The sequence below is a fragment of the Ixodes scapularis genome, unplaced genomic scaffold (genome assembly GCF_016920785.2).
Source record: "Ixodes scapularis isolate PalLabHiFi unplaced genomic scaffold, ASM1692078v2 PGA_scaffold0__279_contigs__length_252992795, whole genome shotgun sequence".
NCBI lineage: Eukaryota > Metazoa > Arthropoda > Arachnida > Ixodida > Ixodidae > Ixodes > Ixodes scapularis.
In genome coordinates, this window is record NW_024609835.1 from 237,699,822 (window position 1) to 237,716,197 (window position 16,376).

The 16,376-nt window shown below is 45.6% G+C and overlaps 1 protein-coding gene across 1 annotated transcript in view; it reads right to left on the reverse strand.

The window, feature by feature from the left end:
* Positions 1-473: 473 nt before the first annotated feature.
* Positions 474-16,376, reverse strand: part of LOC8027668 (NGFI-A-binding protein homolog) — a 267,104-nt gene continuing 251,201 nt past the window's right edge. Inside the window, exons 9-12 of the mRNA XM_042294442.1 lie at positions 7,576-7,658; positions 6,293-6,384; positions 6,097-6,205; positions 474-904 (exon numbers count right to left, since the gene is read on the reverse strand). Of these exons, the coding sequence (XP_042150376.1) occupies positions 474-904; positions 6,097-6,205; positions 6,293-6,384; positions 7,576-7,658 (715 nt within the window). The remainder of the gene's footprint in view (positions 905-6,096; positions 6,206-6,292; positions 6,385-7,575; positions 7,659-16,376) is intronic.

Sequence of the window (16,376 nt, forward strand, 5' to 3'; positions counted from 1 at the left end):
GTGGTACCAATGAGTAGATAATAAGAACAAACTATGAACCTCAGACAACAAAAGAGACCACATGCGCGCTTGCGGGACACCTGACTCATTTCGCGATCGTGGCGGCAGCGCAGTGTTTACTACCCTACAGGAGTAAATGGTTCCTCCCGAAGTGACAAGAGCGCATCAAAATCCGTCCTAACCCACACTAAACTCGAATGCCCTTTCTTCAGGTACGCCGTCCCATTCCTCATCAAAGTAATGCCCAAAGACCGGGTCTCCTGGCGGTCGGAGCAGCCAGAAACCCACGCGAAGAGCCGCTGGCGGCACAGCGACCCCGGGCCCCGCGCGCGACGGCTTGGACACGTCGTTTGACACCGCGAGGACCGATCGGGGAGGGCTGGGGGGAGCGTCCACACGTCCACGAGGCGTTCACACACACACACACGACGACACGGCACGCTGAAGGAGGGGACGACATCGGGGAGGGGTGCTCAGTCCATCTTCATGTTGCCGGCGGGCGAGGCCGGCTCCTGCTTCATGAGGCTCTTCTGGGAGAGGGCGAGCAGCGCGTTCAGGCTGTTCTCGGTGGCCGAATCGGCGGAGTCGTCCATCGCAGACGGCGGCACAAGGCCGTTGGCCTGGAGACCGCCGTGGTCCAGGCCGTTGCTGCCGGGCCCGCGCTCGTGGTGGCCGTTCTGCAGCGGGGGCGGGACCCCCTGGACGAGACGCGAGGTGCCCACGTAGTCGCCCCGGTCCAGTCTGGGAGGTCGGCCCCGGGGCCGCGAGGAGGACGAGCATCCGGATGGCGGCTGCGGCGAGGACAGGTCCGTCACTCCGCTGCTGCTGCTCCCGCCGTGCATGGGCGGGCCAGTCGCTTCCTCCGACTTGATCTGCGACGCCAGCTCCTTGATGACGCGAAGACCTGCATCGGGGATGCCGGGACAGCAAGATGAATTAAGTACACTTTGATCACTGTAAAAGACAGCGGCACTTGTGGGTAAATGCTAACTGGCCTTAGTCGCGAAATGTTCAACGCTGTACACGATAGGTGCGGAATCCAACGCGATTCGTATACTTTCTATCGCATTAGACTGCTCTTTTTTGTACTCACATAATGCGCAATTAAACGTAAAGAAACGAAAAAAGGCAATTCAATTTATCTTATATACACCGAAGTTTTTGCAATGTGTTTAAGGTCTGCGATATTAGAGGAAGGTCTCACGAACGCCAAGGACGCCGTTACGACATTACACGTCCTTCAGGGGACAAACTGCTCGAAAGAGCGTATCATTGAGGAGAAAGAACAAACTTCTGGCACACCGACATGAATGGAGCCAACAACCCAACACTCTACCATTGTACTAAGAGGATAGTGGTAGTGTTTCAGAGCCACTCATAAACAGGGAGAGAGAACAAGACGACACAGCGCGCTACTTGCAACTCGTTTTTTTTACAAAAATTGTCGGGCTTTTGGCACAGGAAGGCGAACTCTTAATCAGATAGGGGCAGTTACGGTGCACTTGCGCAGTTCATCTCCACCTCGTATTTATGTTATACGCTTCCAAAATATTCTGTTCAGTTTTATTATTCATTTTTTCTGGTATTTTTCTCTTGCGGGTAAGCAGCACATGGGCATCTGTCGCAGTGCGTGACGAGATTACCCGAGGGGGAGTTCCTGAAAGGCAACTCATGTGTTGTCTGCCGTTTCTGACAAACAACACATGCGCGAGAAATTCAGCCAGTCACGAAAGTTTCGCTCAGCAAGATAAAGGAAGGGACTAATGACCTCTGTCAAAAGCTGGAGCTGTCTGGCTTGACAAAGAGGATTCAGTCAGCCAAGAAGCTAAGGCCAGGTGTATTTCTTACCGCCAAAACGCGCAAAGTGGATTGCCCGTTGAGGGCATTGTGGCTCAGAGAAACTGTCGGCCGAGGGAACTAGGGAACTACCTCAGCAGGGACTTGGCTGTGCTTGCCTTCTGGGACCCGTTCTTGGAAGGGAACTTCGAGTCGGTCATCAAGCGTTTAGCCGAAGGCGCGCTGCGCCACAGCGGCAAATTCTCAGTGGATATGGAGGATATCGTTTCTTTTATTCTCAATTGCAAATTGTCCACTGCGGTCAGACGGCGCATTGAGAAAAGTGACGAGATCCCTTTTAGGAAGTCAAGTGGCCCGAACTGCGACTCGTCCATCATTCTTTTGTGTTTGTATTAAGGTCAACTATTGTGTCGTTTGAAAAGGACATTTATAAACAGAGGTGAGGGATTTGCATAGGTTTGCGCAAGACAACTGTTTTAGGGGGCATTTTCTTGGCAAAGTGTGATAGGGGCATCTCTGAGGTAAGGAGCGTTTTCAGTATATGTAAGATTTTCATATATGTAGATAATTTTCAAATGCTAGTGCAACAACCACATGTTTGCAAGGAAAAACTAATTCATAAAGAGCTAGAAGCGTTTTCTTTAAAATTGCAATCGTATACTTTTACCAGTCAAACCATGATATAAGAAGAATTGCAGTTTTTATATCTGCAACTGCACTTTAAGAAAGGAAAAGACCATGTTTGCTGGTAATATCAGTTGCGTCTAAAAAAAAGGCGTGTTCTTCCGTTTTCCTGTGCCTATACTAAAATGGTAAAAAGAGAGATCACTCTGTCTTCGCTAATGGCCTCCCTTGACAAGTCCTAGCAAGCCCAACATAAGCGATAGCTTCAGGGACCACCAGGACCGTCTAACATCTGCAAGATATCTGAACTGATTTTTGACAGATGTTACGTGATTTCTGGTCATACTATACGTCCATCAACTTTTACATAATTTAAAGAGAGTTGCCGCACGCTTTGAGATGCCCGTCGTTTTCGCCGCCCCGGTAAAGCTGTCCCTTCACGGCGCTAACAATCAAAACCAAAAAGAGAGCAAAGAAACATCGGTAAAAATTTAAAGAAGGCACTCAGTTTATTAATTGTGCTTCGTCAGTGGTGTAGAAATCCCAAAGACGCGCGGCGGAGGTGCAGGTGGGGCAGATGGGGAGGTGTTTCAACGACAGGGAGCGCGAAACTAGTCTATTTATATATATTTTTTTTTATTTGCAACTTGCCGCGATGGTGGTAGCTCGGTGTGAGAATCAGGCACCCCTAGCTCCTGGATGATCGGCATCAGAATAAAAGTGCTCGCTTCCACCACTCTAACGTGAAAGTAGGAGGCAAGGATCCTGTATCACTCGCCTTTCACAATATTAGAATTACTTAGGCGTCGCAGACCAAACCGTTCGTAGTGCTGCTGTTCTACGACGATCATCCAGATGACAGTCATTCTTTTAGAAAATTGTGCGCCCCCTATAAGACTGTGAAGGTTAAAACAGTGCTTCAGCGCCAAAGGGGCTGTGGATAACGCGAACGCCGAACACAGGACGCCGGCGTTCGTGTTCGAACGGTAATTAGAGACAACGGCTACTAGCTTTGCCTCTACCCACTAATAATTCTAGCCAGAGTTCGGTGCTCCGACATCCCCGCGTGTTCTCATCTCCTCCTCTCCCTCAGTTTCTATCCGTATAGCCAAGTAAAAAAAAATAGACAACTGCAAAGTCCGCCATAAGCTCTAAAGCGTGCTCCGGAAACACATTCTGCGTATGCCGACATCATCCGTAGGATCAAAATGAAATGTTTGCTCCTACCCACACAAGCCCAAGTTTTGTTTGCCCTTCTGAGTGCCTTTTACCTTTGATTTCCTGCAGCCATGGTACATCAATGACTTCTTGAAGCTGTCACTTTTTGTTCTAAAACTTTTGAATGCACTATAAGCTGAGGTATTTTAATGCATTGTAAAGTATTTCTCCAATAGTCATTAAATGCGTTTTCATGTAATTTCACACGAATAAGTTGTTTTTCTTACTTATGTTTGTTTTTATGTAGAAAAAGGTGTTTTCGGAGATTTCTCACCCAAGAGAAATAAAATCTCGGCATCGTTTTATATAGCTGAACATCAGAAAAACCAGCGCTGTGACAACACTGTCTAGTAAATGTCATAAAGGCTTTCACTGTTGCCATCAATTGCGTCATAAATCCCTCGCAACGCTGAAGGATCGTACTTGTATGCAAAGGGAGAAATCCGACGGTGCTAACGTTTTGTCCGTCATTAAAGAATTCGATTCCGTCGACACACAGCCTTCATTCCCAAATATTAGGTGACTTCTCTATACGCGAGGGCTTCATTAGCTTCTCAGGCGATGGAGCCCGTTTCTTGCGTATGATTGTATAGGCAGCACCAAAAAGAAATCGTCGACATCCATCAATTTTGAACATCCAAATCGAAAATTCCACCGAACAGGAAGTGCAAAAGCAAAAAAGACATTAAATTAACGCCCAAATGCATAATTTTAAAGATAAAAGTATAAAAATAAGATTTATGCAATAAACTGATTTAATTACAGCCATATAAATCATACTTACGCCGAAAAAATTAGATTTTATAAGTTTTGCTTAAATTTTGAGCCGCGGAAATGGGCAGGCTACTTTGCTGCCCGTACTCGTGGATCAGCGTAGGGACAATAGAATATAAAAATTACTACCCAGTAAAAAATGTAGGACCCTACAACATACTAAAACCCGTTTCATGGTATGTGAAGTTGAGGATGGTTGCCACTCAATTATTATTTGGCATGGCACATACGGGCAAGCTAGCAATCCCTTTTAAAAGAAACGAGTAGTATTTTCAACTAAAACAAAAATGCCCGTGCATGGAATCCCTCAATCTTACATTCTTTTCCTTTGGTAAGGAAACGCGCTGCCTTTATTCAGTAGCCAAACATATCATGTGACAAGGAAACAAAATATCGAAAAAAATAATTTGGGGAAATATCCGCTAGTGCTCACACACCTTTATGGTATATCTCAGCCAAAACCAGCATAAAAACGTGCTCCTAACCTTATGCACATCCCAGCGGTTATTACCCAGGCGAAAACTGCCGAGTCATGGGGCTGCGAACGCATGCGTGATGTCTGATATTCCCCAAGAGAGGTCTACTGCGCGTGCCCAGAACGTGCTCTACAGCCTAGTAGATAAAGACGGCGGCGCGATGAAGGTGATGCATATAGAGTCTATAGTACCTCCTCTTTTTTTGTGAGATATCATGACACAACCTCGACGTCAAACCAGAAACTCTGCCGGAGCCTGGCGTCGTCAATAATGACCCAGCACTCACGCACACTCCGAGGACGCGCGCGGTCGTAGCGCAAGGCCGTCGGAATTCCAGTGCTCTTTCTAGTGCGTCTGAGCGCAGTCCCTTACAGGTTGAAGAGACGCAGCACGTAGCTGCGACGCCAATGACGTCCTGGAGTCAGCCGATGAGTCAGCCGATAAGGACGTGGAAGAACTCAAAACAAGAATGGTGGACATAAAGGCCTTTTAATTTGCGAGTGAGCAAGCCTTTGTCTGGCGTTCGTAAGACCGCAGTCGAGTTCCTCAATTGCAGGTCTGCTCTCGTGGCAGCAAATGGGGCGCCCCTGCACAGCGTCTGAACTCTGTGAGTTCACGCGATCACAGCTATATTTGCCATTTTTGGTCTATGGTGGGACGCCGAGATTCTGCCTCTCTTCAATCAAACCCGGAACCAATATTGATATGGTGAATTGCTTCCAGCGTCTTGTTTTGTTGTACGTTGACTCTCGTGAATAGTAATAGCATACTAATCTATTTAGACTGGACAACAAACGCACCCAGTATTTGATGTGGCTATTTTTTTATCCTATTGTCTGGTAGAGACAAAGAGCCCCCAATTCAGTTTAAGAAAAGCATGATAAGTTTTTCACGCAAAGCCGTCCACTTTTTTCATTTAGCAGGGCGAACGCGATAAAGGAGGCGAGATGACCCGAAGGGGTACTCGCACCGTCTCCGGCGTTTGCCCTGCTAGGGGAAATGGGTGAAAGGCTTCACGTGAGAACTGCTTCTTCTGACCTGCAACAGGGGTAGGCTGCTTCCATGCCCACGCCTTCTAACCTGCCCCTGCTGACTCCAATATCACATCGGTCGTCAGCTACAGTCGGTTCTACAGCGGACGTTCCCAGCAATCCTTTCCGCTGCCCAAAGTGTGTATTCGTGTTGAAACAAGTCTTTGAAGACGCACCTTCGTCCATGAGCGTCTCCTGGACTAGCTGCTTGGTGATCTGGGCCGAGGTCTTCTTCACGCTGGCCATCTTCATGTTGAACACGTCGGCGGCGCTGGGCTGCTGCTGCTGTTGCTGCTGCTGCTGTTGTTGCTGTTGTTGTTGCTGCTGCTGCTGCTGTTGCTGCTGCTGCTGAGGTCCGAGGGCGCCAGGAACGCCGGACTGGTTAGAGTCTTGGGACGGCGAGTCGTGGGCCTCGTGGCTCAACGTCGGAGATGAATTGTTGCTGTACGCCGAGAACTGCGAGTCTGGACAATAAGGGTCGTTGTTGTTAGTGAACGCTTGCTCGACCAAAGGGAATGATGATATTTATATTGATATTCTCTACTTAACTCTAGGGAATCAGTTCACACCAGAAGGTTTGTGATGCCTTACAAATGGCCAGGTGTGTACACATTACTGAAATAGAGTGGCTAAATACCCTTACTCATTACTCATTTAAATATTGACTGAGTACGCTACTCGTTAATGCGACTAAAAAAGAACGTATTATGTCAGCTGTAAAGTAATACGTTATTTAAGCGTTACTCGGAATGTGTTTTTTTTATGAAGCAGTAGCCGCTTCCCATTTTTGTCTTCATTAATATATTTTTGACGTATTCATTCGGAGATTTGTGTAGCTCTACTGGCATACCTAGCGCACCTATTTTCTCGGCCTCTCTAGCGTTTTCCCGTTGCAACTTACAGGCGCCAGCTCGGATGAGAACTAGGTTGGTTGCTTGTACACGTTACCATCCAGAAGTGACAAAGTAATGTTCCTCTTTACTTAATAAAGAATTAAGGAAACTTGCTACTCGTTCCTTCCCTTAAAAAAGTACTAGGTCGTTCCTTTGTTACAAAGCAAAAAACAAAAAAACAAGAACTATAAGTTACGCGTCACTTGTGATGCGTTACGTACAAGTCAGCAAGTGGCGAAAGAATGTAACGGAGGAGCATGCTGGGAATTCGTCGAGACTCCGATCTCCATCTGTAGCTGCGACGAGTCAGAAAGTATGACTCATTCGCCAGGTAAATATCGTACGAAAATAGTTTTTATTGACCCTTTACCGACCCCAGTGTAAGAACTCGGTACACTCTTGCCAAAATGAAAATGGTGCCGCTAAATTTCGTTTCCTAAAATCATAAATTGCAAACAGTTTGCTCTACTTTAATGGCGGGAGTAACGTCCATAATATTTTAAGAAAACTCAGAAAATTACCTGTCCAATCCCCAATTACTAAATTATAAAATCACAGATAATTGTCACTAGTTTAGCGGTGGGGGTAAAACCAACAGTTTGAACGAAATCAATTAAAATGCATTCCCCAATGACGACATTCTTCGCAAGCGAGCCACCGTCGTCCCAGTAATCCTGATGGAAAAACTGGAGCAGCGTGCTTTCCCCTCCGTGGACACGTCCATTCGGGATTCATCGAACAGCTGCTGGCAGAGGCGCTTACCGGTGTCGTCGGTGTCCGCCTTGTCCTGTTCCGAACAGGAGGAGGGCCTTCCGTACTGGCCTTTGCCCGCACCGCTGAAGTACCTGCGGAAGAGGGAGGGCGTTCCGTTCAGTCCCACCATCTCTTGGGCTGGGCTCGCTCTGGCTGCAATCCACGTGAAACACCGCTGCCTGGGGAAGAACCGAGCAGAACCGTTGCACGAACAGCGCTCTGTCTGGTCCGTTTCGCCTGGCGCAACGGGAAAGGATGACTGTACGCCTAAGCAAATATCGGATTGAAAGCCATCATTTCGAGTAAAGTGCCGGCTTGGTTGATTCTCGCAAATTGTGCAATCGCTAGTTGCTTTTTCAAACTGAAAGCATAGCAGAAAATTTGCGGGTCTAGCTTTTTTCTTTCTTAAAACTGCAATTTACATTGTTCTCTTCTTCCAACGTTAGATATTTGTATGTCCTTAATTATACGGATACTCCTGTGATTTTCTCATGGTCGATGATTTGCCTCAAAAATGACTCAACACACCGATAGGCATCGCGTACTGACCCACTAAGTATCGTGTAAAAAAAAAAACAAAAAAAACAGCGTTTTGCGAAAATTTTTTTTTTAATTTTTAAATTTCGTTCTTATCGTTTTTTGTTTTTTTTTTAACCGACAGCGCCTACTGACAACAAGGCAGTGTGGGGGCAGAAATGGTACAAAGTGGGCAGTAAACCACGTTCTCAATCGATTACAAGACGTTTGATGGTGGGGAAAAAAATGGTGTAATGCCGTACATCTTTGTACCGCCATCACACACAATGTCAGCATTCGGAGACATTGAAAAATAATTTTACTGTCTTGGAACACGCAAGAAGAGCAACGTAATTGTAGGAGATCTAGAGGAATAAGCATGAGTGATAAGTTTATTGCATGCACAATGCTAAAGACGCTATATTGGCCGAGGAAGGCTTTCAGTACGATGATGTTCCATAGCGATCTTGGTGCGACTGGTTTTAATAACCCTTTCGAAGCTTCGAAGCTTTGAAAGGATCCAAAATGGCGATCGCCATGGCAACCGACAGCGATGAGCCAATCGCCTTGCAAGGTTTCGTCGTTTGTATGTCGGTATTTGTTCTTGTCCGGCCAGCAGGTGGGAAGGCAATGGCGCTACTTTTCGACATCCAGTAACTTTTTACGACGAGTGAAGAAAAGTGAAATTGAAAATGGAAAACGGCAACTTGACTTTCTAGTTTTTTATATACATTCGCGTGATCGAGTATCGCCACCCCGAGGAGCCGGAATAAACTAGACATGCGCGTCCCCGCGTCGCGCGAAATTCGGAACCGGAGCTTTTGTTGATGCAGATGAAACATTCTCGGAATTCTAGTCATAAACAGCTTCGCTGTAAAACTGCTTTAAATTTGTGTGCGTTCTTTTCTTTTTGCATTCAGCAAGGCGCTGCTCACCTCTTTTTGTAGGAACGGGTTGCGTATCCGTCAATTCGCCTATGAATAGTTTTCTGTCCACAGTCCCTTTGTGTGCACAATTGTAAGGTGTAATATTACAAACATTTTATGTCGTTATATCCCGAATTCACAAAAGGACTGACCTCTGGCAAACCTTTCATCTTCATCTGTTTTACTCTTCACGTCGATGTCTGTTTACTGTTTTCTCGGTCGCATTCAGTAGATGTTTGTGTCTTCAACAAAGAAGTAGGCTGACAAGGCGGCTTTTATATCAACTGTATTCACTCGCAGCTTAAAGGGACACTAAAAGGAAAAGAGGGGCATTTTTGAAAGACCTAATTGGGACAAAAAATAGTTTTGTAAATTGTATCATAAAGAATGTTTTTTTTTTTTTTTTTTGCGATATTTAGGCCGTTAGCCGCAACTTAAAGCGGGGGGGGGGGGGGGGATAGCCCCGCTCTCGGGCCCGGTCATAACGAAAGATGCTTAGCTAGGAAAGCACCGTTTTTGAGCTCTCATTTGTTTGGAGAGATGATTGACGTGTGAAATGTCCGTCGTAAAATAGTTTCTCTGTGCCGCAAAATTATTTTATTCACAATATTTATATGTCTGAAAAGGAAATAGTCTGGACAGAGTCATTATTGTTTTCGGAAATATCCCAAGATCCACTTTCAAACGGTTCGCTTTCAAACGATAACAAAGGTTGCTGCCGGCGTTTGAACTCGATTAATTTTATGAGTGCGAGTCGCTCTGCGTTCACCAAGGTGCTTAGAGAAAGATTTCAACCAACCTAGTTTGCAGGAAAACAACTGTCGCAAGAACGCTCCTTTGCAAGCGCGGCGCAGGTGCTTGTTTTCGTAGCGGGACCGGCCTACGTCTAGCATCCTACGTCATCTATTTTGCTTGATCTGGCTTGATTTGTTCATGTGCGCGTGTTGATGCTGAATAAAGATGTCGGTTCCAGCACCCCCTCCGCTCTGTGAAGTTTGTAACCTTCGTGTGCAAGACCATGCTTTCAATACTGAGAAGATACCTACACAGCTAAGTGCTTGCGAGCAATTTGACTGGAGACAATGGGACGCTCGGATCGCGTAAATTTGGTCAGGTGCGTCCCGCCGTCTCACTTCGAAAGGCAAGTAGCTCCCAAGTTTCGCGATGCATCTGGCCAACCAAGGCGACTATTTTAGGTCGCATTTTTATCGCGCGTCATAACGCTAATGCCATACAAAAAAACCAAAAAAAAGAGAACAGAAAAGTTTAAAAAAGTCACAGCCATTTACAACTCCCTGTAACGCCGGATTAGAGCCCAGCTCTTGAGGAGGAGGAGGGGAAGGTATATCCTTCCTCCTCCTTCTCCTTCTCCTACCCCTCATTATTCAATCTTCTCCGGGGGGGGGGGGGGGGCGGTGTGGGGTCACCTGATCTCGGGGGGAGGGGGTCACGTTACTTTGGGGGAGGGGGGTCACGGGACTTCGGGGGAGGGGGGTCATGTGACCCGGGGGGTCACGTGACCCCGCGGTTACGCCGACGCCGCTCAAGCCGGAAACGGGCCCCTAAGAGCTGCGCTCTAAAAAACTTTATATATGTTTTTTTTCGTTCTCTTTTTGGTTTTTTTTTAGGCCTTTCGATCTCATTTTACCACACATCGACACACGCTGACATACGCTTCCATTAGACCGTAGCTCGTACATCACGGAACGCTAGAACGCTGCTTTCAAGGTCGCGTCTTCCTGGCATTTGTCCCTGGGTGATTTCAGATAAGATCGACCAAAGGATGGCTAGTCGACATTTTCAAATCAACTGATGTTTTTATATGTTATTGTCTAGTGTCTGGTATGAACGAATCTAAACTTAGTTTTGACTAGAAAAAATACTTGGGGACAGGAAAAATCGTAAGGCATGAGGTGGTGGACAGTTGCATTAACGCGCACTGATGGAGGGGGCCCGTTTGAGAGTGAATAACTAAAGCGATAACATTAGGAGAACTCTAATACGTTTTAGGCGCAAACTATGGGTATAGCTTGCTTGTAATATAAAGTAATCATATTTATTTAAAATTTATTTATTTTTCTAAAAATTTACAAACATGCCTGCTCGAACGACAAATGGCAAACTTTGGAGGTCTGTATCTCATGAAATAATTTAATCATTATGATATAATTTGCAGATATTATTCTACTAATATATAGCTAATATTTCAAAAATGACTAAGGTATCTGTGTGATACAATAGTTAGGATATATTTAGTCAAACATGGAAAAAAAATCAAACAAAGAAAAATTCCGATGCGAATAAAAAAAGAACACCACCCTCGATTTTTTTTAAATTTAGGTAACCTGTTATACTCTACTTCGGCATTCATTTCCATTAAAACATGTTGCATCATTTTATTGAGAAAGAAGATACAACTCCCCAAAGTAGGGTCCTTTTTCAAAGCCTACACTTAGCAGTGTTTTATACAAGAACTGACTCTGAGTTCCAGTTTCATGAAACCAACACACATCTTTTATATATTTTTATTCAGATGAGGCCAATGATAACTAAAGAAATCGTTCACACACTTAAATTAAGGAGAAACTACTGTGTACAAAGAGGTATCATATTACGGACTAGTGATCCGAGAAAAGATCATGCAGCCATCGGCCACTAGGAACTTTGTTTACTTTATTCTCCTGCGACACTATATGCTATTCCCTCTTCCGCTCTACCTTCATCTCTCTCTCTCTCTCTCTCTCATATATATCCCTGATATATATCCAGAACAAAAACATGTTCAAGCATTCCCTTTCTGCGTGGTAGTGTTCTGTGGCTAGCAAAAATCATTTCCTCGCTAAGCTCACGATTATGGCAAAATAGTTGCCGGAAACCGCAGACGACACTCGTCGCTAGTTCTGGCAAAACGGCCGATACAATCTTTTTTTCGCATTTCCCCGCTCGCTGTCAAGGACAAGGGGGTTCGCTTCAACCAGCAAAACATGGCCGCCGACGCCTGTTTACTGAGCAGTCATGCCTGTCGCCATCTCACTCGCTGGCGTCACGGGCGATAATATCAGGCACAAAGGGGCACACCAACCGGCAGCATTATCCCCAAATACTCGAGCCTCGCGTAAATACATAGAGAGTAAACGCTGTCGCTATGTTATCGTAGTAAGACCGCCCCCCCCCCCCCCTCCCCCAACGGGGGACTGCAGTACGCGACGGCGTACTAACACAACGGCGACGATATCGACATCGCGGGCTCCGAATTTTCCCATAGTTCTACTCCACGGGAATTTCTCGAAACGCTTGATATTGTGTACGCCCGCCTGGAAGGATTTCAGGCGCGTAGTTAAGATAAGGCGGTTCTCCGCGGCAAAAGAAAGCAATTTCATAAAAGCTTAAAAGCGGCGGCGACGCGTGTGCGGTGAACGCTTGTAGTTTTGGTGTAGACAGGGTGTCTGTGTTCTCGTTGTTGACACCAGCCGGCGATAAGGCACTGCAGGCGGTAGCTCAGCACAGCAAGGGCTAATCCGAGTGACCATCAACGTAACCCCACCGCCAACCCCTCGCGAACCGGGGTTTTCGAAGGCCGCTGACAAAATTTTTGGTCTGGAGACTTTCCCTCTTTCTTCCTTTGACGTGGATCAAGCTTTGCCGACAGCCTCAGTTGTGACCTTTCTTATCAAATGTACGTTTGCAGTGAGTGAGCTCCTCAGCCTCGGACTTGTCACTTGTGCACCCAGTAGTTCTTTCACTTGGCAATTATATGCCATCAGTTGGGGTTTAATTTCTATTATTTATGTATACATTATGAAGACGTCCTGGAGCTCCGAACGAGTGTTTTGTGCAGATTACTTTTGCAAACACAAAAAGACTATACCAAAGCAGCGGAATTTTCGAAGTGTTGGCGAGTTGGACCTAAACTCGTTGAAGCAAATTCTTCCGCCTGACTGTTCCACCAAAGTGAGTGCGACGGACTACCTGTGCTACCATTGCTTCATGCACATCACTAAGGAGATCTCGATGCGAAGCTCAGAGCAGTGCCCTGACATATTTGTGCCAGCTGAAGAAGCAATTGAAGATCTAAATCGCAGCATACTACCTACAGATGTGTCGCCGCTGAGACAACCAAGCGTCGTAAGAAGTCGGGACAGGCCTGTCTATGTCAAGAGAAAGCAGACAGAACTGGAGCAGGTTGCTGTCAAGAATATACGCTCAAGGCTACGTATTGCGTACGACAGGGACGCACCATCGGGGTCGTCCGAACCAACATGCTCCACATGCACTGAGTGGGTGGACAACTTTCGGCAGGCCTTTGAAACCGCCACCTCTCTCCGGGAACGTTGTCAACTGCTTACACTCCTGCCGTCAACACTGACGAAGAATGAGGTTCAAAAGATGATTCCACAGGCCTCAATGTACCTCATCAGTAAATCCCGAAAACTCAAGAAAAAGCATGGCGTGTGGTATGAGCCGGATCCTTACACGAGGTGCAAGGTGAGCCCTGAGAACCTGTCTGCTGCCCTAGAGTACTTCACGAAAGACGAGCTACAATGTTCGCGCCAAAGTCCCAACCAGAAGGACGTCATCTCTGTCATGCACAACGGAGAGAAAACGTTCGTGCCAAAGCGCTTCATGACACGCTCGATACGAGAGGCCTTCCGTATATACAAAACAAGCATCCCGATTCCGGCGTTGGGCTAACGAAATTTTATTCGTTGCGCCCTAGATGGGTCCAATGTATTCCACACCAGGAAGTGTGCGTTTGTGTGCGCTGCGCCAATTATTATCTTTGTATTGCCGCTCTAGAGAACGTTACAGGCTCAACATTCAACACTGGTGAAATGAACTCGGCATTTCTGTGCGACCCAGCAACAGAACTGTGCCTTCAAGGAGACTGTGATCACTGCCCAAAAGGCCAGTTTCTTGCACTCCAGAAACTTGATATCCCGGAGGATGAAGAGATTGTGCTTGCAACATGGGAGTCCGGCGACCTTGTGAAAAAAACTTTGGAACCTGAGACTTTCCTAAAAGTCATCCAAGTGACGGTTGGAAGTTGGGTACTTCACAACCATATCCGGCAAACGCAAGGTAATGCGATCTACGATGAAAAACAGTGCATGCAACGCGGGAGCATTGTCTTTCATTTTGACTTTGCTGAAAACTGGACCATCGTGCTTCCTGACGAAGTGCAAGCATATCACTGGAAAAAAAAAACAAGTTTCGATATTTATATGTGTAGTGACGACAAGAAAATCTACAAACAGCTTTGCCATCATCAGTGAGGACCTGTGTCACGACGCCGCTCACGCTTGCTTGGCTCTAGAAAAAGTGAAGGAGTGGGTTGAAGACAACGTTGCGGTATACTCGTACGTGACGTACGTAAGTGACGGCGCCGCCAGTCATTTCAAGAATCGCTACCAGCTTCACCAATTTGCAAAGGACGATTGCCCACAAGCCCAGTGGTTATTTTCTGCATCTGGACATGGGAAAAATGCATGTGACGGAGTTGGCGGACTCGTGAAGCACCAGGCCACGCTGAACAACCTGAGAGAACGTTCAGTAAGCGCAATTCAGACGGCCAGGACAATGGTGAGCGTTCTATCAAAGAAACTGAAAGGCGTGCATCTTGTATATCTGGACGAAAATGAGGTTGTTCGGTATCGTGAACAAAAAAAAGAAGAGTGGCTGACGGTGCGCGCCTTCCCTGGCATTCAGTCTTGGCACGCGTGGCGGCTCAGCAAGTCATCAACAGAAGGGACCTGTGACGTATATGTAGCACGGACAGTCGGATCTGCTTGGAAGCAAGTTTATTAAATGGGTACAGCGAGGAAAACCTTAGCGTAAAGTGTCGAATTTGATTTCCCAAGGACTGCTCATTTTGAATGCAGGGACATCTTATTTATCACATTTTTCTTCACGGGGTATTTAACCTACTGTTTTTGTTGGTGGTTACTAATAATTTTTATCTGATCACTATAAAAAAAATCCCAAAATGTTATCCTCGAGCAGGATAAAATATATCGGCTTGCCACGATTCATTCATACACCGAGAGCATCGAAGCTGCTCCAGTTAGGCACTATGGCATCCGTCACCTGAAATTGTTTGTAATCGTAAATACACAGCCAACCTAAATATCTTACTATTATATCTTTGTTTTTGTGCGTGGAAGTAAAGTTCTTTATTTTACTCTAGATGTAAAATATACCGGAAGGTACAACTTCACACTGCATCATCTTTTCTCAAATCATTAGTCTCTAATATGATACCACTTTGTACGCTTATGTAAAATGCTGTATATAGTTTCTCCTCCCTTTTACTGTGTGACCGATCGCTCTTTTTATCAATGACCTCATCTGAATAAATGTATATAAAAGATTTGTGCAAGTTTCATGAAACTGGAACTCAGAGTCACTTCTTGTATAGGACACTGCTAAGTGTAGGCTTTGAAAAAGGACCCTACTTTGGGGAGTTGTTTCTTCTTTCACAGTGCAATGATGCAACATGTTTTTAATAGAAATGAATGCCGAAATAGAGTATAACAGGGTACCCAAATTTAAAAAAAATCGAAGGTGGTGTTTTTTTTTTATTCGCATTGGAATTTTTCTTTGTTTGATTTTTTTCCCATGTTTGCCTAAATATATTGTAACTATTGTGTCACTCAGATACCTTATTTATTTTTTCAATAATAGCCATATATTAGTAAAATAATGTCTGCAAGTTATGTAATAATGATTAAATTATTTCATGAGATACAGATTTCCAAAGTTTGTCATTTGTCGTTCGAGCAGGCATGTTTGGCAATTTTTAGAAAACTAAATAAATTTTTAATAAATATTATTACTTTATATTACAAGCAAGTTGTACCCATAGTTTGTTTGTAAAAAGTTTTAAAATTCTCCTAATTTTATTGTTTTAATAATTTACTTTCAAACTTGCCCCCTCCATCAGTGCGCGTTATTGCAACTGTCCACCTCTCCCTGCCTTACGATTTTTCTTGTCTCCAAATTTTTTTTCTGGTCAAAACTAAGTGTGGATTCGTTTATACCAGACACTAGACAATGTCATATAAAAACATCAGTTGATTTAAAAATGTCGACCAGCCACCCTTTGGTCGATCTTATCTGAAATCACCCCCCTACGTTTTTAGATGGGGGAGGAACAGCAGACAGACACAGGGGCGGTAACGAACTCCGACGCGCTGCTTTTGTGGCTGCTTCTTACGGGCGTTGCAGAGAACAGTGGTCGATTGCGAAGGGGGTTCAGGCCGCCGCCACGTCTGCGCTCGTGCGGACGAGTCTGTGCAAAAGCGACCTTGCCAAAGCTACGCTCAGGCGCGCGCTCCACGTGCTTGCACACATGGGGCACCAGTCGCGGCA